Below are 24,775 nucleotides of genomic sequence, written 5' to 3' on the forward strand. Positions count from 1 at the left end.
TGGTGGCCACGCCCTCTGCCCGCACCCCACAGCATCAACTGTGCGGGATGAGGCATGAGGGCAGAGTCTTGTCTACGCTGCCTGGCTGCCATGTCCTTGGCTGCGCTGTTCTGTGTGGGCCATGCTCGGGGAGACTCTCCTCCAGGGGGGCTGCTGAGGGGGTCGCGGGGGGAGGCAAGGCTGGGGCAACGGCACGTATGCCCACAGAGAGGGCTCCAAGTGCCGCCTCTGGCACGCGTACCATAGGTTCACCACCACTGAACTAGAGAATCAACTACATAATACAGACACACAACTTTGTCTCTAAAGAAACATCTAAAATCCTGATCTTGTGGTGAGGTTCAAATAGCGTTAGGTCTGCAAACTAGAGAAAATTTCATACTATTTTCTGTATTTGTCTATTGTTTGCTCATACTTGTTATAGGAGAAAAAATAAACTTTGAAATTTATCAATATTTACTTTAAATATTAAAAAGGAATCCAAACTATTTTCATACAGCAAGATTTTAATGTCAAAATGACTGTATTTAAATAGGGAATTAAACACATGATATGAACATTAAAAACATTACAACATGCAAATAGAACAATATTTTTAACAAATAAAATGTAACAATGTAAACAGTGGATTAATAAAACAAATATCATGCAACTAAAATATACAATGTAATTTTAAAGGACCCCAAATATTTATATGTTTGGAATTAAGGTTTCTGGTTTTTTTTTTTTTTTAAAAATACTGTGCATCATTTCCTTACATAATACTTTGCTTTTCACCAAATACTCCTTTTCATCTCCAAAGAATGGATCCTTGATAACAAGATCACAACCAACAATTGCATGCATTTAAAATATTTTAAAGCTACTATTTAATGAGAAATTATTTTTTTAAAAAACATTTAAATGGGTTTTCTTATCTATAATTTATAAGCAATATGAAATAACTAAGCAAAAGCAATTGTACAAACCAAATTAAAACTAAAACTACATTATAGGTTTTTTTAAAAAAAAGTGTATTTTTTTTTCATCCAGCTTTTTTGTCCTCAAAAGAAAGAGGCCTGACTGGAGATGTACAAACGCTGTCCAATATGGTTGCTATTAGCAAGCGGAATTGTTGATGACAAGGGATAGCTTGGATAAGAATATGGTCTTGATGTATATGGTAAAACACTGGTTGTTCCAGAAGAAAGCGTAGCACTAACAGGAGAAATGTTATTTATTGGATTTCGACAAAAACTGTACTCTGCAAAAGAAATTTATGCAGCATGAATATCAATTTCAAAAGAAAATTGGGGAATCATAATGGTCAACATAATTCCCTCCAAATACTTATTCTAAATCTTATCACTCAAAAACATAGGAATTATACTGCAGGCTACTACTACATAAATGCAATTTTTATCCCAGGCTTTTTAAATCTTCTGTATTAGGGTTATGCCTTGTGGTAGTGCCTTGTTTTGATGAAATTTCACATGAAACACTCTTTGAAAGGTGAAACAATCCTTTCTAAAAGCAAAGCAAGTCACGCTATTTCATGTCAAGATCTATGCAACAATTCCAATAGCTACAAGTGACTTCTGCAAATGCACTATGCATATATGATTGAACTTTTCCATTCAGCAATTGGGAACAAAAACAGCATTTCCTCCTATGCAAAAGTAATTTCCAACTACTGGATTAAATGTAAAATCTCAATGGGTTAATTGCACTGCATCCATTCCTCAACATAAAAAATTACACACTTCTGCAGGTGTACAGGTTTCACTAAGATTAGGTGCATCCATCTTGCATGTGCCTCTCAAAAGAATGAATATAAATATTTTAATATATGTTAATGTAGTGAATTAAATGTAGAACTTTTGTGATTCTTCACATAAGCTACTGGCTAAAATCTAGATAACTCTAAATGTTTCAATGAGAAAAAATGAAGAATTTGTGGCACCATTCTGTAACCTGATTAATTCCTATAATTTTTCTAATACATCCACAGTGTATACTATTCTTACATAATTCAATTAATATTTGACAGCAAGACACTAAGTTACATATTTTAATAGGAAAAAAGCACTGAAAGCCAAGACAAGAAACTGATTGCAAATCTTGTTATAATATACAACAACAAAAAAAATATTCGACTCCAAGTAGCTACAGGTATTTAACAATTATATAAGAATGGATTTATCGTTTAAAACCTTACAATTACATGAAATGAGTAGGATTCAAAACCTTTTCCTTAGGAAAACCCAAGCCACTGATATTGATATAAAGGTAAAGTAAAGGTTTCCTCTGTCCAGTAGTGTCTGACTCTAGGGGGTGGTGCTCATTTCTGTTTCTTAACCGAGGAAGCCAGCACTGTCTGAAGACATTTCCATGGTCATGTGGTCGGCATGACTATATGCCAACGGACACGGAACGCTATTATCTTCCCACTGAAGTGGTACCTATTTATCTATTTGCATTTGCATGTTCTTGAACTGCTAGGTGGGCAGGAGCTGAGGCAAGTAACGGAGGCTCACCCCATCACGCAGTACTCAGGTATCGAACTCAGGTGTCAACTTTCCATCTGATGAGCTCAGAGTCTTTAACCACTGAGCCATTGAGCCCCGTTTTTGGTATATTTATATCTATATATTTAATTAAGTTATATTTAATGTTTGGACTGGAGGCATACATTCATTTCCTGGAAATAAATCTCACTTACACAATTAGGGTTTATTTCTGAGTTGATATAATCAAAACTACATTATTGATCAATTTATGGTATGATAAATTTAAAAATCTTCACTTAAACTTTTAGTTACATCTTATATTTTGCACAAGCAAATGGGAATTATTTTCTTGCCACAATAATAATCTTTTAAAAAATAAGATTGTTTTAATCTTTGTCTTTAAGATTTCATATTTGTTAGCAATGAACTACTCAGAAAAAAGAAAGTGGCAGCATTTTTAGTCGTATTACATAGCCAATATTTAAAGACAGCAGTGAGTTTTTAGATCTAAAGCAGGGCTTTTAAAATTATTAAAATCTTTTCCAATACATGGGCATTGATATGCATAATATGCACTCCTTTACTTACAACCATTTGTCTAATAACTGTTTGAAATCAATTAATTGCCTTGCTTAGCAATGAAAATTTTGTGCCCAATTGTGGTCGTAAGTCAACTGTATTGCTCAATAAAAAGTTTTTTTCCTAACAAATAACTACAGTACATCGTAAGATAACAGTGAGGTTGAAATAATAATTTCAATATAAGCCTAAATAAAATACTCTATTAAAATAATAGAATGAGCCTTTCATTCTATCATCAGACAATACAATACACTTAAACTGATTTGGCAGTTACATTCTAATATAAATAGTACATGGCTTACTGTAAGTGCTACATTGCAATAATTTTGCTGTTACTAAACTGAAAAGACTGTGTAAACATCTAATCAATCAAGAGAAAGTAAATAAACATTAACATAACATCTATTTTATAAAAATGCAATATTAAGAATTCCGCATCTTTGAGATATTCTTTCTGCTTTTTTGCTACTTTTACAGTTGAAGAACTGATTATATATAATTAGGCTAGATTAGTTAGGTTAAATAAGTTATTAAATGTTTTAATTTCTAATTTGATTCTTGAACCTTGTATTTTCCAAAGTTTTTTTCTACTCAAACATAAATTTCATATCTAATAAACCACAGCACAATATTATGTAATGTGTAACATTTATAAAAGCGTTACGTATGAGCATAACTTTAAAAGTAAGATAAAAATATGGACAATGAAGAGTAATCTGAATTTGCTAGGTGAAATTTTAAAAACAAAATATTCAGTAAAAGCTATAGGAATAAAATTATTTCCATCTTTTTCTTATAGGAAATTCTGATCATTTTTAAAGAAAATTCTGACAGTATATTTCTATAAATATAGTCACATTATTTTGTCAACAATTTAGCATACATCCTTATTCTCTTAACTACAGTTGACTTTGAAAATTTGAACATTATAATTTTGAATATGCAATGCTTACAATATAAACTGCATTATTTAACAGTTTATACTATTCTATCAATGTCAAATATAGTATCAAAAAATTGTTGAGTTAAACCAAGCACCAATTTTACTCATGTTTGCTTCACTTAAGTTACTTACCTATTTACTTTGTCCAAATTTTCCTACGCTGGTCCAGACTGGAGAGGTTATGTACCCTTTCTGCAAGTGGTGGAGACAGAATGTAACACTCTTCAAAGATGATGTTAATCCTCATTGAAGTGTTTGGAATTCTGGGACTGACTTAACTCCAGTAATCCATACTACGTATTTGTTCTTTTTATGTATATATAAAATTCTTTAGTTAAAACTGTGTTAAGAAAGCATTAATGTTGCAGACACATTATGTTTTTAATCATCTTGCTATGAAAGAGGTTACAAACCCAATATTCATTATGCTTTTTTGTATTATGCTGGCATTATAAAGTAACATATGTACAGATATACAGGTTTAGAATACAAGATTGGTCAAATGTTGCAGATATATTTTCATTTCGCTTTATACAAAATCATTAAGAGTACATTTTAATATTCTATTCTGATTTCTGAAAAATCAAAATAAGTTGTTTTTAAAATATGACTGAAGATTTTTTCACCTAATACGGATTTCTCATAATGTAAATCACAATATTATTTTGTATGTAAAGTGTAGAGATTATATTAAAAATAATGTAGAATATTTTTTTACAATTAAGCAGTCAACTTTACAAAGTCAACATTTTCACAGCTAATTATTGTACAATCATATTAATAAGCACTATGAGAAGGTTTAATAGTCATTTCCTTTTTAATCATATCCTTTTTTAAAAAAGATAGTTTTGGAATCAGGATACAACTGCCAAATAAAAAGTTACCATAAAAAATCTATGCAATGTCCTGAGAAAAACATTGTTTATTAAAAGTTTATTATATTTCAGTATCTTATATTACTATAATTATATTATTAGTATGTCTGATGTATAATTTTTGTCAGTATAAAAGATCAATGGGAAAATAGCATATTAATATGTGAGACTAGTTTATAATTGTTGGAAATAATAAAGTACTTTTTAAGAGAAGCAAAAAAGCAACAAATGTAACTTGTTTTTCAGAATGGTATGAATAAATATTAAGAGAGTTTAACATCAAATATAGCTTATTCAAAAAGCCACATTTAAATTAACCATAATTTATCAATAATAAGACCAGTCCATGGGCTTTTTCCAATTGCTATAGAAGGGGCATTGTCTTACCTGAACGCCTTTTCTCAGTACGGAGATGGAGAATCCACCAATGGGTTTTCTCTGTCTGCCTGCTCTTGAGACTAAGTAGCCAAATTTGACACCTCCCCTTTTGCTAGGAGATCCAGTCTTAATGAGGGCGAAGTGGCTGAAGGTGGACGAGGGTTGGCTCTCAAACCCTTAAATAAGGCCTAACTGACCTAAAGGGTGGGTGTGGATTCTCCATCTTCATACTGAGAAAAGGCGTTCAGGTAAGAGAACGCCCCTTCTCCAGTATAGGAGATGGAGAATCCTACCAATGGGACATACCAAAGCCTCACTGTCCCGATGGGTGGGAAACAGATAAGGCCGGAATAGAGTCCTCGGAGACCACTTGCTGGAGGACCCTCCGACCAAAGGAGGCATCCACCGAAGCAAAACGGTCAATCCTGTAATGGCATACAAATGGGGAGGGCGAGGACCATGTCGCAGTCTGCAAATCTCCTCAATGGACACCTGAGTGGCCCATGCCGCAGAGGTTGCAGCATTGCGAGTGGAATGGGCAGTAAGATGACTTGGAACCGGTAGTGAAGAGGACTGGTACGCTCCGCGATACAGGCCCTGATCCACCTGCCAATAGTGCCAGTGGAAACTTTCTGTCCCAGAGAAGTCAGACAGAAAGAAACAAATAGGACCTCAGACCTACGAAAAGGCAGTGTACATTTCATATAATGCCGCAGCGCCATGAGGACGTCCAGTGTGTGTCACTGCCGCTCCAAGTCATGGGAAGGATTGGGGCAAAAATTTGATAAGATGACTTCCTGTGCCCTATGGAAGAGCGAATTTAATTTGGGCACAAATGTGGGGTCCAGGTGGAGGACCACCCAGTCGCTGTGAAAGATACAAAGGTCATCCCTGACTGATAGAGCAGCTAGCTCAGAGATACGCCTGGCTGACGTGATGGCTATTAAGAACGCAACCTTAAGAGAAAGATTCCGTAACAGAATAGTCATTATGGGCTCAAAGGGTGATTTTGTTAGAGCGCGAAGGACGTGAGGCAATTCCCAAGAAGGATACCTGTGTACCACAGGAGGCCTGGTGTTGCATGCGCCCTTGTTAAAGGTGCGAATCCTAGGGTGATGAGCCAGGGGACCAGAGTCCACGCAGGTGAGTATCATGAACAAGGCCTCCACCTGTCTGCGAACAGTCGCAGGGGCGAGGTCTCTGTCCAGACCCTCCAAAAGGTACACAGGGATGGTAAATTTGGAAATGTCAAATTGCCGCCTTTGACACCAATGGCAAAAACCTTTCCAGGTGGAATCATAAATGTGATTGGTCGCCGGACGGCGGGAAACCTGAATCATGGTAATGGCGCGATGGGAGAATAGTTCTTGTGCCATTATGCTGCGCTCAAGTGCCAGACAGCTAGCTGCAACCATTGGGGGTCCGGGTGTTGGAGGGACCCCTGGTGCAGGGACACGCGATGAGGGGGAATCTTCCATGGGGGAGATTGGGCAAGAGTCATCAAGTTGGCAAACCACGGCCTCTGCGGCCAGTACGAGGCCACGAAGATAACTTCCGCCTGCTCATGGATTAATTTGCGAATGGTCACCGGTATGAGCGGAAGGGGAGGAAAGACGTAAAGGAGGCCCTGAGGCCACGGAGTCTGCAGGGCGTCCATCCCCTCCGCCTCTGGTAGGAAATAGCGGGAATAGAACCTGGGGAGTTGGACATTGGTCGACAATGCAAACAGGTCGAGGACCGGTAGGCCGAACTTGTGAGAGATCTCGGAGAACAGGTCCAGATGTAACCCCCACTCTGAGGGATCCACGGTGGAGCGACTCAGAAAGTCTGCTTGCTGGTTGTTGACCCCCGAGATGTGTTCTGCCTTGAGGGAAGCCAGGTTGGACTCTGCCCAGGAGACCAGGATCCATGCCTCGTGCATGAGGGACCTGGACCTGGTGCCCCCCCTGACGATTGATGTGTGCCTTGGATGCCATGTTGTCCGTGAGGACCAGGACATGGCGTCCCCTGATTGTGTGTCTGAATTGGCAAAGAGCTAGGTGGATGGCCCTGAGCTCCAGCCAATTGATGTTGTATCTCAAGTCTGCGCGGGACCAATGGCCCTGCACCAACTGAGACTGTAGATGGCCCCCCCCCATCCGAACAGACTGGTGTCTGTCGTGATGGGGTCCAGTTCCTTGAAGGGCGACCCTTTGGTCACTGCCCACAAAAACCACCAGCGAAGCACTCGTCGAATGTGAACCGGAACCCTGACTTGACGGTTGGATGCGCTGGCATTCACCCGTTGGAAGAGTAGCAGAAACCATTGGAGGTCCCGTAATTGGAGCCTGGCCCAGGGAACTATGGCTATGCAGGAGACCATCTTTCCTAATAGTTGGGAGAGTAAGACCAATGGAACTGTATGTTCCCTATGCACCTTGTGAGCAAGCTCCCTGATGCTGACCACTCGCTCCTGGGAGAGATAGACCATGCAGTTGGTGGTGTCTATCACGGCTCCCAGGTGCAAAAGCCTGGATGAGGGAACTGTCTGGCTTTTTCGAAAGTTGACTGAGAAGCCATGTTGTTGAAGGACCTGAACGGTGTGTTTTACCTCTGCCTGAGCTGCCTGGAAGGATGACGCTTGAATCAGAATGTTGTCCAGATAACACTGGACGCGTATTGGTATCCTCAACTGGGCGGCTAAGATGGCCAGGATTTTGGTGAATACCCTGGGTGCTGAAGAGAGGCCGAAGGGAAGGGCTTTGTACTGGAAATGCTTGCCCTTGTAAAAGAACCTTAGGAACCTTCTGTGAGCTTGATGGATGGGAATGCGAAGGTACGCTTCCGTGAGGTCTATGGACGCCAGGAAGTCCCCCTGCCTGATGCCTCCCAGGATGGACTGGAGGGATTGCATCTTGACCTTTTTGTAAGTGATGTAACGATTAAGATGTTTGAGGTCCAGAATTGCTTTCCATCCCCCTGACGCCTTGGGAACCACAAAGAGGATGGAGTAGAACCCCTTTCCCCTGTGTTCTGATGGTACCGGTTTGATGGCCTGAATGTCTAAAAGATGTTGGATGGCCTCCTGCATGAGTCCCTGTTTGAGGGGATCTCTGGAGACTGAGTAGACAACAAGATGATCCAGGGGATGTGCTAGAAACTCTAGGGAGAGACTGAACTGGATGGTTTGCAAGACTCAGGTATCTGTGGAGGCGAGTTCCCACTGATGGAAGAAGTGGGTCAGTCTTCCCTTGATGGGAAGAACAGAGTAGGAGTCACTTGGACTTTCTATAGGAGCGTCCTGCCCCTCGAAATGGCCGCTTGGTCTGGGCCTGTTGTCTGGGCCGAAACGCTAGCCTGTCATATGGGCGATCGTACGGTCTTTCCTGTCTGGGAGTGTATGATCGAGAGGGTTGTACCTGTTGTCTGCCAAAAGGGCTGCCTATGAAAGTAGGGGGCAGGCCGTTTTTCGGACTTCTTGTTTAAGTGAGCCATGACCTTGCACTTGTCCTTGTTCTCCACAAGGTATGGAGCCAAGGCCAAGGCCTCCCCAAATAAATTGTTGCCCAGATATGGGGCAGTTGCTAGACGCCACTTGAGTCTGGCGTCAGCCTTCCAATGTTTAAGTCATAGCATCCACCTAGCAGTGATGTTGGAAGCAATGGACCTAGAGGCAAAAACGGCGGATTGAAGCGTTGCATCAGCCACGTACTCAGTGGCCGCTACCATCTTGCTTAGGTCCTGGTGAGTCCGCAAGTCCTCAGCAGGTACTCTAGCCTGAAGCTGGCGTAGCCATAAAAGGGTAGTCCTGACAAGAAAGGATGCACAGCTAGCAGTTTTGATAGCCCATGCCGCTGACTGATGGGTCTTCTGGAATGTGTGTTCCCATTTCTTGTCGTCCGCTTTAAGCGCCTCCGACGTCCCCCGCGATTGACGTTTGCGACACCAGGGGTGTCCATGCCTCATCTACTTTGGGAACCTCCAGCGCATTGGTGAGATCTGTAGAGTGCTATAGATCTTTTTGTCAGTTTCGGTGATGGTAGGGAATGAAGCAGGGGAAGCCCATGGCTTCTTTATCCCTTTCAGGAAGATAGAGGGACATGGGACATGATGTTCGGTTGCCACTGTCTCAAAAAATATCGGATTGGGACTGGAATCCGATGGGGCCTGTGGTTGGGGGAACTGATCTGAGCCTATATTAGCTTTTGCCATGGACTTGCGCAGGATCAAAAGAAAAAGGGCCGAATTGAAAAGACCTCTCGAAGAGAAGGGCTCAGGGGGAAGTTCCTCATCCTGACAGAATGATATCCGGTAACTCCTCACCTTGTGGAGATGAGTATCCGCTCATGCGCAGGAGAGGTAGGCTCCTGGGGTATGGGAAGGTCCGTAGAGGACCCATAATGTGGCATGGCTGAAGTGGAAGCCCCTTGATCAGGTGTCTGAAGGGAACGCTATGCCAGGGCTCTATCTACAACCTTAGAATGTAAAGCCTCAAGGCGTCCATCGGAGAAAAGATCTCCAAGGTCTGGTCCTCTGAGTCCAGCAGCCGTTGGAGTAAAGGTGGCCTGTGGCACCGTGCCTGGGGATATGGTTGTGTGCTGTGTCACTGAAGGTGGTGAACCTAGGGTGAGCGGCGTTCCTGGGATGGACCACACACCTTGAGTCGAAGTTGAAGGCCCTAGAAGTAGGTCAGCGTCAGGGCCCGCCAACTGCATCGCATCTAGTCCGGCCTGCTTCTGTGCTCTGGAGAACTCCTTCTCCAGAGCCTGGTGCCCATGGCTGGCTTGCTTCTCCGCGAGCTTGGAAGACTTTAGTGTGTGCTTGGTCTTGGATTTGGACTTGCCTGCCGCCCTCTGTTCAGAGGGATTATTGCAGCCGTGACTGGAGGATGGAGAGGCAGTGCTCATAGACTGAGGCAACGTGGAGCCTTCCATCCCAGTGGAGCTGTCCCAGGCAAGTTGAGAGGTACGCTCTGGCAGGCAAGCAACTGGCGGGAGCGAGATTGGAACTAGCAACAAGACTTGTTCCCCTGACCATCTGACCAGAAATAAAAAACTTTTTTTCTCTCTCTGGGCTTTGGTCACAGTTCTTGAGTGAGATACCGAAGGCATGTTTGGAACCACTCTCTGGGCTCCACCCGGAGGCCTTAGGTGGCCAATCAGTGTGCACCAGTAAAAGGAAAGGGCAAAGGACCCACAAGGGGTTGCAGAGGCCTCAGGAAAAAAAGTGAGCTACAGAAAGATGCAAGCACAATTGATGGTTATTACTGTGTTCTGGGCCTGTCTATTCTATATAATCAGGCCACGCTAGGCCTTTGTCACCACGTGGATTTCAAGATGGCTGCTGTTACTGCGAATGGGCCTGTTGGGCCTAGAGAAGCCTTCGTGGATTAGAGGCCTTCAATTCAAAACGCTAATTTTTCCTATAAGGTAGCTTATTATATGGTATAATTCACTAAATGCACAAGGAATCGGGCACCAAAGAGGATGGATGTTACTAAATGAGGCCTTGCTCACCTCCTGTTTAATGATGGGGCTTCAAAATGGCGGCCGTGACTCGTTCTCAGATGACTACAGCCTCCGCGGCCCCAAACAAACACTTCCTATTGCTCTGAATAATCGCGGGTAGTGCTAGCTTCTGCTGCAATCTTCTTCGTGGTCTGCCTCCCAAACGGCAGGCAACCCATGAAGCTTGAATTCGCTTCGTTTGCCTGAAAACGGCAAACAAAATGGCGCCCGCGACTGCCTTTAGCTGCCTCGGAAGCCTCCGAGGGTCTGAATTCAAATGAGCAGATGAGCAGCCAAGCAAAGGTCAAAAAAGGAGCGAAATTGGGGAAATGGGGAGAAATGCGATCCTAGCAGCCACTGTGAAGGTTTTCCCCAGGTCCCTGGGGAATGAGTAGGAAGGCTGCAGGGAATTTTTCTCCCCCACCCCACACACTGCCAATTAATAGGTTAGTACTGAGCCAAGTACTTGTGGGGAATTTGTTTAGGGTAGTTGTAATTTAAAATTGCCAATTAAAATAAGGAGAATTCACCAATGGATTTATCTCTGACCTGCTATCTGCTAAGAGCCAAGATACGTCTTCAAGAGCTGAGACCAAGTTACGACTGGATCTCCTAGCAAGAGGGGGCATGTCAAGTTTGGCTTCTTGGTCTCAAGAGCAGGCAGACAGAGAAAACCCATTGGTGGATTCTCTATCTCCTGTACTGGAGAAGACAGTAGATATCTCCCATCATTCAAGAAAGACTGATGATCAAGATTAAAACAAAATGAAAACTTAAATTTCAGCAACACATTGTTTCAGTATATTTTAGTTCAATATTTTAACATATTACTGTAAGAACTCTACTTGTCAGAAAGAAAGCAGTAAGTTCCAATAAAAAGAAATAAAGCTGTAACCTAATTTTATAAATTTAAGTTGTGATTTTATCAATATACATTCATATTTAATATGTAAGACAAGTTTCACATTTTCATTTTAAAAAAACTCAGCGTCTTTCAATTTTGATATACATTGAAGAACTTCCAGTTCCCCTTTAACTGCACTTTTATCAGGAGTTTCTTAGACAATATACATTTTAATCACATATCCTTCTTGTGCTTTATAGTATCTCCATGAATAAATATATTCTGGCTATAGTTCATTTTCAAACTTCTTCCTCATCATTTTTCCTAAAAAATTGGACCTATTTGAGAATTTTTTTCACATTAATTTTTTCTTCATTAAATTTCATTGATGTATAGTGAGGGAAAAAATTATTTGATCCCCTGCTGATTTTGTACGTTTATCCACTGACAAAGAAATGATCAGTCTATAATTGTAATGGTAGGTTTATTTTAATAGTGACAAACAGAATAACAAAAAATCCAAAAAAGTTATATACTGATTTACATTTTAATGAGTGAAATAAATATTTGATCCCCTATCAATCAGCAAGATTTCTGGCTCCCAGCCAGGTGTCTTTTATACAGCTAACGAGCTGAGATTAGGAGCATTCTCTTAAAGGGATTGCTCCTAATCTCAGTTTATTACCTGTATAAAAGACACTTGTCCACAGAAGCAATCAATCAGATTCCAAATTCACCACCATGGCCAAGACGAAAGGATGTCAGGGACAAGATTGTAGACCTACGCAAGGCTGGAATGGGCTACAAGACTATTGCCAAGCAGTTTGGTGAGAAGGTGACAACAGTTGATGTGATTATTCGCAAATGGAAGAAACACAAAATAACTGTCAATATCCCTTGATCTGGGGCTCCATGCAAGATCTCATCTCGTGGAGTTTCAATGATCATGAGAATGGTGAGGAATCAGCCCAGAACTACACGGAAGGATCTTGTCAATGATCTCAAGGCAGCTGGGACCATAGTCAATAAGAAAACAATTGGCAACACACTACGCTGTGAAGGACTAAAATCCTCCAGTGCCCGCAAGGTCCCTCTGCTTTCCTGAGCACATGTACAGGCCCCGTCTGAAGTTTGCCAATGAACATCTGAATGATTCAGAGGAGAACTGGGTGAAAGTGTTGTAATCAGATGAGACCAAAGTCGAGCTTTTTGGCATAAACTCAACTCGTCGTGTTTGGAGGAGGAATGCTACCTATGACCACCATCAATCATGGAGTTGAAAACATTATGCTTTGGGGTATTTTTCTGCTAAGGAGAAAGGACAACTTCACCACATCAAAGGGACGATGGATGGGGCCATGTACCGTCAAATCTTGGGTGAGAACCTCTTTCCCTCAGCCAGGGCATTGAAAATGGGTTGTGGATGGGTATTCCAGCATGGAAATGACCCAAAACACACAGCCAAGACAACAAAGGAGTGGCTCAAAAAGAAGCACATAAATGTCCTGGAGTGGCCTAGCCACTCTCCAGACTTTAATCCCATAGAAAATCTGTGGAGAGAGCTGAAGGTTCAAGCTGCCAAACATCAGCCTCGAAACCTTAATGATTTGAAGAGGATCTGCAAAGAGTGGGACAAAATCCCTCCTGTGTGCAAACCTGTTGGCCAACTGCAAGAAATGTCTGACCTCTGTGATCGCCAACAAGGGTTTTGCCACCAAGTACTCAGTCATGTTTTGCAAAGGGGTCAAATATTTATTTCACTCATTAAAATGCAAATCAATTTATAACCTTTTTGAAATGTATTTTTCTGGATTTTGTTGTTGTTATTCTGTCACTATTAAAATAAACCTAGCATTACAATTATAGACTGATCATTTCTTTGTCTGCAGGGGTGGGGAGTCTTAAAATTTAAAAATCCACCCTTCTTTGCTACATAAAGGAAATCAATCCATCACTCTTAAATATCAAACACAATCTATTATCACTTATAAATTAAGTAGTATTTACAAAAACAAAACTAATTAAAGATTACCTCCAGTTCTATCCATTTTACTAGGCAGCATAATAAAGGAAACAATGAACTAAAATACACAGCTATAAAGTAGCATAAGCAAATGGTACTGTGTCAGAATCCAATTATATTTCATCTCTAGTTATCAACTATGGAAAACCCCATTTCTGCCTTCTCTGGATTCTGTCATACGATGAAGGGAAGGGGGTGAACAAAGGGGCTTTATGGCCCTCAATTCCTTCAGTACACTTCAAAGAGACTGGATGTGGATACCATCAAAAGGACTAACCATAACAATGGGGCTATTACCTTTCATGTACTCCTCTCTGAAGTCTACCTCCTGTCGGCAGTGAAAGGGGGTGGGAATGTAATGCCTGGGACTGTCACTGGAAGAAGGGAGTGTTTGGGTGGGGCTACTGGGGAACCCCTTAAAACCTTGAATGGGAGAGCTTGGACCCCAAGTCCTGTCTAGAATGCCTGCAACCAGTTTCTCTTAATAAAAATGCCTGGTGGAAGAAAGATTCCAAGAGTTCTGTCTTCTTAAGATGCAAAGTGGGGTGGGTCCTTACATTAGACAGGACTTGCAAAATTAATCCACCTGGAAGGGAGACCCTTGCCGGGGGATTTTGCTAAAATTACCATGTCAGACAATGGAGCAAGGAAGGGAGAAAACTCCCAGGAACGGGAGCCACTGCCCCGACTGAAACCCTGCCAGATGTCAGGATCCGAGAGGTCAGATTCCTCAGGAGATGAGGTGGTGGAGACACGGGACCACAAGCCTCGCTGGTCAATGGACATTGTAAAGAAAGGCAAGTGGGAAAAGAAATCAAGAAAGGTGACCATGAGACGGGGGGCCAAGCAACCAGAATGGAAGCAGAAGATGGAGAAATCCCTGCACGCAAGTGAAGAGGAAGGGAACTGGGCACCGTACTCAGACTGGATCCTAGAGAAAGCTATTGACCTGATGAAGAGAACTCTCAGCTCCCTAGGAGAGGAGAATCCTGAGCCCTACGGCCACCTCAGCTCCTGTAGCCGCAAAGGGAGAGACATCGAGGGGGAAGTGGAACCTGCAGCCCCGGGGACATCTGTTGATCCAATAGTCCCCACCCCCTGCCGAACCACAGATGGCAATATGGACGGAAGACACTACCACCAACAACGGAGGCACCGATCCATTCCAAGACATCCACCGTTGGATACGAAATTCAAAGGGGAGCCAACACGCTTGGGGTTTTTCTTAACCCAAGTCCTCAGCTACATGGAGGAATACGGGCGGGACATCCCCAGCGACAAAGCCCACATCCGGATCGTGCAATCTGCCCTGGACGGACCGACCGCAGATTGGGTGGTGAACTTGCACGACTCCAATGCCCCAGAGTTCAATGACTTCAACCATTTCATGTCCTCTCTGAGAAGGCGATTTGAAGACTCCCTGGCTGATTGCAAAGCCCGCGAAAGGATAAAAACGATGAGGCAAGGCAAACGCCTGGTGGCCGAAAATACGTAAGAATTCCGGGCCATTGCCAGCAAACTGAACTGGCCTGAAGACATCCTCCTTAGCCATTTCAAAGACGGACTAAATTATGACCTATATGACGCTTGCCTGCCCAGAGGGGACCCACACCAACTTGAGGAATAGTATGTCTTGGCAGAGGAAGCAAAAATCGACATATTGAAGAGTCATCGCCAAGGAAAAAAATGGAGCTGCTCCCCGCCTGAGTTGACACACGAACCAGTAAAACCATTGGCTACAGCCAAGAAGCAAATGGGGTGTTTCAAGTGCAGAAGAGAAGGGCATCGAGCTACAGAATGCTGCTCAAAAGCCCCCAGCACAACCCAGACGATTCTCGATCAGCAAATCCGGAAAGTTTCCAGAAACTGCCATGAGAATGATGGAGGTTGTGGAACCCCCCACCTATGCTCATCAGGGGGAAAGAACTGCAGCCTACACCGTAGGGCTGGTGGACACCTCAGATGACAGCTCGCAGGGCGAACCCCTGGTAAGTGCACCCATCCTCAAGACAGTGACTATATTAATTCTCCCCATGCCCGAAGCCGTGAAGGTGAAAGCCTTACTAGACTCTGGCTGCTCCCGCTGCCTCATTAGCCCGACACTAGTGGGGAATCTGGGCATTCCGTCGAGGAGACTGGAACAACCAATCTCATTTGGCCAGTTAGATTGGTCCATAGCAGAGGGGGTGCCAGCTACCCTAGCCACTTTACCAATACACCTCTCCCTGGGCAAACATGAGGAGGACATAACGTTTGTGGTGACTCCAGGCATGGAATGCCCAATGATCCTAGGGATGGAATGGTTAAAAAAATGGAACCCCTGAGTGAATTGGAGGACGGCAGAAATCAAATTCCCGAAGGGGGACCCTAGGGACTTAAAACCCCAAGGGGGACTACCAGAACCAAGAACTGAAAAAGCATTCATGGGGGAGGAAAAGGGATCATCAAAAATACCAGAGGAATACAGAGACCTTGCTGAAGTTTTCAGTGAGGAGAGGGCAGATGAGCTTCCCCCCCACCGACCCACAAACTGTACTATTGAATTCAATTCGGGAAAAACTCCCGAAGCCCAGATTATACTCCATGAGCCCAAAGGAGAAGGAGGAAATGGAAAGATTCATTTTAAAAAACCTAGAAAGGGGGTTCATTGAGCCAGCCAAGCCTAAAGTGGCTGCCCTGGTTCTCTTTAGAGAGAAGAAGGACGACTCTTTACGCTTATGCGTGGACTATAGGGCCCCGAACACAACCAGTGAAAGCAACCTATACCCTTTGCCCCTCATGAAAGACATGCTGTCACACCTCTTGAAAGGAATTTTTTTTTCTAAAGTAGATCTAAGGGAAGCTTACTATCGTGTGAGAATTAAGGAAGGGGATGAATGGAAGACCGCATTTAACTGCCCCATGGGGTGCTATCAATTCAAAGTCTTGCATTTGGATTACAAGGAGGCCCCGCAGTATTTATGCAATTAATCAATGACGTTCTAAGGGAGCACTTGTTTAAGGGGGTTTACTTAGACGACATTCTTATCTTCACCAAAACAAAAGAGGAACATGTTAACCTAGTCAGAGCAGTTTTAAAGAAATTGCGAGCCGCCCACCTATATGCCAAACTCTCGAAATGCGAATTCCACCAGGAAAGGATAGACTACCTAGGTTATTGCATATCCCCACAGGGCATTGAAATGGACCCAGAGAAGGTCAGAGCAGTATTAGATTGGGCACCACCCTGCACAAGAAAGCAACTGCAAAATTTCCTGGGCTTTGCAAACTTTTACCGCCAATTAATCCCCTCATTTGCCCAGGTAGCCCTGCCCCTCACTAATTTACTGAAAACGAAAAGAGCATCCTCAGTAAAACCTAGCCAGCCACTAACATGGACAATGGAGTGCCAAGCAGCGTTTGAGAGATTAAAGAGACTTTTTTTCTGCCAAACCAGTACTGAGGAACCCAGATATGGATAAGCCCTTCGTAATACAGGCGGATGCAAGTGATGTGGCAGTGGGGGCTGTTCTATTACAAGAAAATGATGAAGGGGTATTGCAACCCTGTGCATATACATCCAAGAAACTCACGGAAACAGAACAGCGCTGGCCCGTATGGGAGAAAGAGGCACACGGGATACGTTGGGCATTACTCACGTGGCGACAGTTCCTGGAAGGCAACAAAATCCCCTTCCAGGTGTGGACTGATCACAAAAATTTGGAAGCCCTGAAAGCGCCCAGGAAGCTCAATCCCAAACAAGCAGGCTGGTCCCAGCATTTTCACCAGTTCCAATTTAAGCTCAAACAATAACAGTATAACAGCACGCGAGCTACAGACTCTAAACCAATGATGGCAGAGTCACAACTGGCAGTATCAGTAACCACCACAACCCAAGCTAAATTAAAACAACTGGACAGCCAAACTGGAATTGAATTCCGGAAAAGTTTTGGAAACAGATGAATGGTTCCAGAAAAACAAAAATGTGTGCACAATGAGAGACGGGTTGCCTTGGGTAGGTGAAAAGTTATATATACCAACAATCCAAAGAGTCACATTCATGCAGCTTTGCCATGACACAAAATCAGCAGGGCATTTTGGATTTGTAAAAACTTTACACTTAATTAAACGGCAATTTTGGTGACCATCCATAAAAATGGACATAGAAAGCTACGTGGCCAGCTGCCCAACATGTGCAACTGCAAAGAGGTTACAAGGGAAATCGCCAGGACTATTACAAACAGTGGCAAATCCCTGAACCCCTGGAGGGAAATAGCCATGGATTTTATAGTGGAATTGCCAGAAAGCAATGGGAATACTGTTGTCTGGACTGTCACGGATTTTTTTTCCGAACAGGTGCACTTTATCCCTTGCCAAAAGATTTCCACTGCAAAAGCCTTAGCGAAACTTTTCGTCCAGCACATTTACAGATTGCATGGGGCACCCCAACGCATCATCTCTGATAGGGGAGTGCAATTTACGTCTGCATTTTGGAAGGATTTTTTATCCCTTTTAGGGACCACTCAGGGACTGACATCTAGCCATCATCCACAAGGAAATGGGGGGGGGGCTGAAAAAATGAACTCAGTACTTGAGCAATATTTAAGATGTTTTCTTAATTTCCAACAGACCGATTGGGCGGACTTATTCCCTTTTGCAGAAGTTGCCTACAATAATGCAGTCCACTCCAGCACAGGTTACACTCCTTTTCAAATAGCCAATGGTCAAAGTTTCAACCCCATGCCAGAATTAACCCCAAACGAACCAACGATCACATCACTGAAAGAATGGATGGAAAAACTACAAAACATCTGGCCAATAGTTAGAAAAGCACTAGATGAAGCTAGGCAGGCATACAAAGCACAAGCCGATAAAAAAAGGGTTGAGCCTTCACCATTCATTATAGGAGAAATGGTGTACTTATCTACAAAATACCTAAAGTCCCTACCACCCTGTAAAAAACTTGGACCAAAAGATATAGGGGCTTTTCCAATTAAAAGAATCATAAACCCAGTAACAATAGAATTAGACTTACCAAAAAACCTCAGGCAAATAGACCCAATTTTTCATTGCAGCTTGCTGAAAAGAGAGCATCAGTCATGTTTACGGCCAAAAATCCCCCTCCCACCACCTCCAATCATGGTGGAGGGCGAACGATACTTCGAAATAAAGGAAATCCTTGACTCTAGGAGATATCATAGAGCGACTCAGTATCTAGTTGAACATCTCCCTGCCTCACAAAACGAATGGGTCCATAAACGTCATGTCAGAGCCCTGAAGCTATTAAAGAAGTTTCACACAGAGTATCCTAACAAGCCTGACTAACTTTTATAGCTGTTTTGTTTTCTTTCAGGTGGATCTATCTTATTTTTAAGGGGGCAGGATGTCAGAATCCAATTATATTTCATCTCTAGTTATGAACTATGGAAAACCCCATTCCTGCCTTCTCTAGATTCTATCATATGATGATGGGAAGGGGGTGAACAAAGGGGCTTTATAACCCTCACTTCCTTCAGTACACTTCAAAGAGACTGGATGTGGATACCACCAAAAGGACTAACCATAAGAATGGAGCTATTACCTTTCATGTACTCCTCTCTGAAGTCTACCTCTTGTTGGCAGTGAGACAAAGGGGGTGGGAATGTAATGCCTGGGACTGTTGCTAGAAGAAGGGGGGTTGGGTGGGGCTACTGGGGAACCCCTTAAAACCTTGAATAGGAGAGTTTGGACCCCAAGTCCTGTCTAGAATGCCTGCAACCAGTTTCTCTTAATAAAGATGCCTAGTGGAAGAAAGATTCCAAGAGTTCTGTCTTCTTAAGATGCAAAATGGGGTATTGATTTTTCAGCAAAAACCTTTTCTCATAAATATCTAGGGCAGTGATTCTCAACCTTTCTAATGCCGTGACCCCATAATACAGTTCCCCATGTTGTGGTGACCCCCAAGTGGGTGTGGCCACCAATAAGAGGGAGTAGGACAGCTAGGGAAAAGGGAAAAAAATGGCGGACAGCATGGTTTGGCGACCCCCGTGAAATGGTCATTCGACCCCAAATGGGGTCCCGACCCACAGGTTGAGAACCACTGATCTAGGGTATATGAATATTCATATTTCACATATTTAGTATATGAAATAGAAAGCTTGTTATTTCCCATTTACCAGATGTACTTGATCAGAAAAGTTGAAAATAGCCTGCCTTTGGATGATTTCAAAAGGAAGACATATTTATTTTAGTGTGCTGTGGCCCACAATGTTTCAGAACTCCAGGCATGACTGAAATGGAGAACATGCTATTCCACTTATAGATTTATGGCTCAATGTGATGTAATCTTAACCAAATACATTTATACATTTAAATTTAACACTTGCTTTCAGTTGTTTGACATTTTATGGGTAGAATGAGCAAACTGGAGGATGAAGAGATCACACTTTTTTGTTTTACATAAATTGCATTATCACACTAAACCAGGGGTGTCAAACTGCTGGCCTGTGGGCAGGTTGCATCATGCGGAGGCCGCACCCACTCCAGCTATGCGAAAAAAGTCACGATACATTGCGACATGTCACGTGACACGGCAAGTTTTATACCCATGCATTAAACTATCTGATGATAGTTGAGCACATGAAAAACAAAACCTTCAATTAATAATGAATCACATACTGCAGTATATTCAGATATTTTAGGCTTAGTATGATATGAAAATCCAGCTTGAGAAATCAAGGGAGTTGCCACCAGAAAGTGTCTTTTCAAGTAAAAATATAATTGACTACTACAAAAATTGAGAGGTACAATGGCTCAGTGGTTTAAAAGACACCAGAGGTCTATATTCATACCACTGGGATAGAGTGATAAAGTGAGCTACTATCACTTGCCACAGCTACTGCCAACCTAGCAGTTCGAAAGCATGTAAATGCAAGTAAATAGGTACCACTTCAGTGGGATGATAGCAGCATTCCAAGTTTCGTCATACACTTTGCGCTGCAGCGTGAAGTCATGCTGGCCATATGACTGTGGAAATGTCTTTGAACAGTGCTGAATCAATGCCTTAAAGAAACGGAGATGAGTACCACCCCCTCGTCAGCTACAACTAGCGGAATAAAACCCACAGGGACTCCTTTACTTATCACCACAAAAATTACAATGTTTCCATCCCTTTTCTGTTAAGAAACTAAGAAGATTTTAAAGGTTACTACCTTGTAGACTTATTTCAAAGGTAATTAAATCAGGAGATACAAATTTTATATTGTAATTAACATAAGTGAAATTTAATTTTCTTAAAACCATAAGGAAAAAGAATTTAAATATTTATGTAAATCAATCCCCAAACATTGCTTCCTACTTTTTCTACTGAACCTTTTTAATGATAATATTTTTAAATAGAAAAAGATATTACAGAAATCCAAATTAACTGCCACTGCCTTTTCAAAACCACTAGAAAGAATATCTCCATGTTAAATAACTTAAAGGCAAAGAATCCATGGATTGATAGAAGCAAACTGTATATCTAAAGTAATTTTTAAAATATTAATTCTCTATATTTGTTCTAAAAGATTTTAAAAAAAAATAATTAGCATGATGTGACTTGCTTAATAAGAAAGTTAAAAACACTATCTCTACTGTATATACACACACACATTTGAATGAGAGAAAAACTTGAAATACCGCAAATGTTTCTGAAGAAGCTGCCTACTAAATGAAGTGGGCAGTTTAGATATGTTATGCCTAAATAACAATAATTAAGTACTACGATGATTAAAATTAAAACCAAAGTTTTAAAAACTTACCCAAGTGCATGAGTGCAAAATGTGCTGCTAGCTCTTTTGCATCTTCTACTGTTGTGCAGAGTTTGTCTGGCATAAAATAACTCTGGGATCCATTTGCAACTGCAGGAATAATGATCTTATATACCAGCAAAATTTTTCCATCTTGACTTGTAGTCGAATACAAATAATATTCTGGAGGTGCCCAGTTATTTTTGTTGCAGTAATAATCTAACTGCATCACAGCAGAACTAAAATGACTAGATTTTAAAGAGTACATGCTAATTGGAGTAAGTTTTGTTCCTGGAAAAAATGGGTAAGTACACCTTTCAATTTCAGGAGGACTTGGACTATTATGCCCATTGAGGCGTACTGGAAGATTTGCTGGTTTTGTTAGTGATTTCTGATGACCATCTTCTTTGCTTGTAAAGACTAAAAGATTTTCAGAATTGGGGCTAATTTGGCCATTAAGATGTTGTCTCCAAGTGCTTTCTTTGTTTACTGGCTTGGCTAGTGTTACCTCAATGCTAGCACCATCAATACATTTTCCGTTCATAACTGACATAGAAGCAACTGCATCATCTCGGTTGAAAAAATGAATAAAAGCATAATCTCTAAGTTTCTTTACCCGTTCAATAGCTCCAGGTTTAAATTTGTTAAACTCAGCCTTAATTGTTTCTTCTGTGGTTGACATCATTAAGTTTCTAACATACAGTACTTTTACCCTCTGCATTGTTTCTTCATCTACTTCTTTTTCTGGATCTGCCCAATCTACTTGAATAGTGTGGCCCCATAACTGGAAAGTTCCTACCAAAAAAAAAAAAAAAAAATCTTCATCAGAAGTAGTTTTGCTCCCCTTTCCAAGTTTTAAAGAAAGAAACCCAACAGGACAGATTACAATTACTTAAAAGAATTAAAAAAAAACCCCATATTCTGAACAAAACAGAAGATACAGTAAATTCCAATTAAGTTTAAATGCCAAGAATAAGGGAATACATTTTAAAATAAGTTATCTTAAGAAATTAATGGAAAGAAAGTTTTCTAACAGAAATCTTATGGTAATAAATTTTATGGCATTAACTTAGCAGTACTCAGATTGTGTGGTGCTGTGTCCCATATTAGATTTCCATGAATTATAAAGTATCAATTGCTGGAAAAACAACTTTCTCCAGTTATGTATAGCTTTTTGCAATGCACTCTAGAAACTTAAATTGCTGGCTTTGAAAATTCGTAGTAGCTGACTAGCAGTGTTGCAATCTGAACTCATTAAATGGAAGCAAAAGAAACCGGGAAAAGCATACTGCTGTGTTATTGGTGTTTTCTAAGCTTGTTTGTTTGCTTGCAGACATTTTATTACCCAACATCATCAGTGCTAATAAGTGTATACAGTAATTTGCTTGTGGGGAACAAACCTACACTCTCTAGCATTGATGATGTTACTTACCCAGATAAGAAAAGATCTGCAAGCAAATAACCAGTCTCAGAGATCATAAAGGACTCCACAGTTAAACCCTGAGCTACATATATTTGATTCTATTGAAGATCTGCTGCTGAACCTTCACTCCTAGGAAAACCAACTGGATTTCAAGGGTATGGCAGCTGGCAAAACAGTTCTTGAAAAATGTCGTGATGAAACACCCTAAAACACATTTTGCCCTTTTCGTTTGAGTCTCTCCTGCCAAGTTCTTGCTTGATAACATCTCCTCCTCCTCAAAAGAAACCTTTAAAGCAAAGCAATGGGGAAGTATTTTAAAGAGAAAGAGGTGAAGAAAAAAGTGAGTGAAAATAGGTGGAAAATAAGCTAGAAATAATGTGAGTTGAGGTAAATTTGGAGTTTGGGAATTTGCCACTTGCTCTCCTGACACTTGTATTAATCTGGATTCCTGATCAGTGGTTCTTGTAGACTTAAACCATATTGACACAACTCTAAGACAGAATGCAAATATGGACATTCTAATCCCTGCCCTGCCTGAAGAGCTTTACAACATGCCTAGTTAGTGAAGGAAAAGTGACTGGAATAGGACTACTTAGCATCAGAGGTGACTGAGGTGCTAATACAGCATATGACAAGACAGCTTCTCCTGGCTTGCTGTTATTTAGACTTGGAATAGAGCTGGAAGGGACCTTGGAAGTCTTCTAGTCCAGCCCCCTGTTCAAGCAGGAGAACCTATACCATTTCAGGCAAGTGACTGTCTAGTCTCTTGATAAAAACCTCCAGTGATGGAGTGCCCCTGATTTCTGAAGGCAAGCTGGAAGTTTCACCTTAATTCCAGGTTGTTTCCCTCTTTGATTAGTTTCCAACCATTGTTTCTTGTCCTGCCTTCTGGTGCTTTGGTAAATAACATGACCCCCTCTTCTTTGTGGCAGCCCCTCAAATACTGAAATACTACTATCAGGTCTCCCGTTTCTTTTCTTTAGACTACCCAAACCCAAGTCCTGCAGCCGTTCCTCGTATGTTTTATTTTACAGGCTTTTGAACATCTTAGTTACTCTTCTCTGAATTTTTTCCAAACTCTCAACATCTCTTTTGTGATATGGTGATCAAAATTGGCTTCAGTATTCCAGGTGTGGTCTTACTAAGGTTTTATAAAGCGGAACTAATACTTCACGTGATCTTGACTCTATGGCTCTGTTTATACAATCCAGGATTGTATTAACTTTTTTGGCTGCTGCTGCACACTGCTGGCTCATGGTTAAGTGATCGTCCACTAGGACTTCAAACTCCCTCTCACAGTTACTGTTTTTAAGCCAGATCTTCCAGTAATATAGAGCATTATATTATGTTAAGGCTCTTGAACAAGGTCAGGCTACTACTCCTTTCCTGGCTGTAGCAGTTGTCCAATAATAGTACTACAAGCACTTATATAAGGTATGCTGCTTTTACCAGCAATTACTCAGTTTTGTGTTGCACTCTTCCTTGTCATGAGCAGGTACTCTTCTAATACCCACTGGTCATATGCCATGTGGGTATTTTCTCTCTTACCTTAAGAGCTGGCATTCTAGAGACAGAGTACACCCTGCCTGCCTTTTAGCCCATCAAAAACATATATGAACTGCACCTGCAAAATTGCTTACAAAATATCAACTGATTAGATAAAATATCAAGTCAAATAGAGATTGAAGTAAGTGGTTTATGACATAAGATTGATTTTTGCCATTTTATTTCTAAAACTATTCATTTTCCTATACCATGAGCTCAGAGCACAACTGTTTTAAAAAGTCTATTAAAACATTGAACATTCAGGCTTTTAACAAAAAAATAAGTTGATTGACTCTATTGTAACCCAAATACAGTACAATTAAACCTGAAATTAAGTTTGTACCATGAATAAGGGGCTGAATCCATATAAGCAGCTAAAAAAGGTAATCCAGAAAAGAGAAATGGTCCATGACTGAATTAACAGTAAAAATACCATGCA

At 41.5% G+C, this 24,775-nt stretch overlaps 1 protein-coding gene across 4 annotated transcripts in view; it reads right to left on the reverse strand.

Annotated features, from left to right (window-relative positions):
* Positions 1–717: 717 nt before the first annotated feature.
* The window catches only part of RBM46 (RNA binding motif protein 46), a 40,009-nt gene continuing 15,951 nt past the window's right edge, over positions 718–24,775 (reverse strand). For 3 of the 4 annotated variants that reach the window (XM_039361172.1, XM_039361170.1, XM_039361171.1), the window contains 2 exons: positions 21,381–22,163; positions 718–1,243 (listed from right to left, as the gene is read on the reverse strand). In XM_039361172.1, the coding sequence (XP_039217106.1) occupies positions 1,044–1,243; positions 21,381–22,163 (983 nt within the window). In that variant the 3' untranslated portion in view covers positions 718–1,043. Of the gene's footprint in view, positions 1,244–4,146; positions 4,207–21,380; positions 22,164–24,775 lie in introns of all 4 variants that reach the window. The other variant, XM_039361173.1, reaches the window with a different exon arrangement.

This window comes from Crotalus tigris, unplaced genomic scaffold, assembly GCF_016545835.1.
Source record: "Crotalus tigris isolate CLP2741 ecotype Arizona unplaced genomic scaffold, ASM1654583v1 scf7180000019210.225728, whole genome shotgun sequence".
Lineage (NCBI taxonomy): Eukaryota > Metazoa > Chordata > Lepidosauria > Squamata > Viperidae > Crotalus > Crotalus tigris.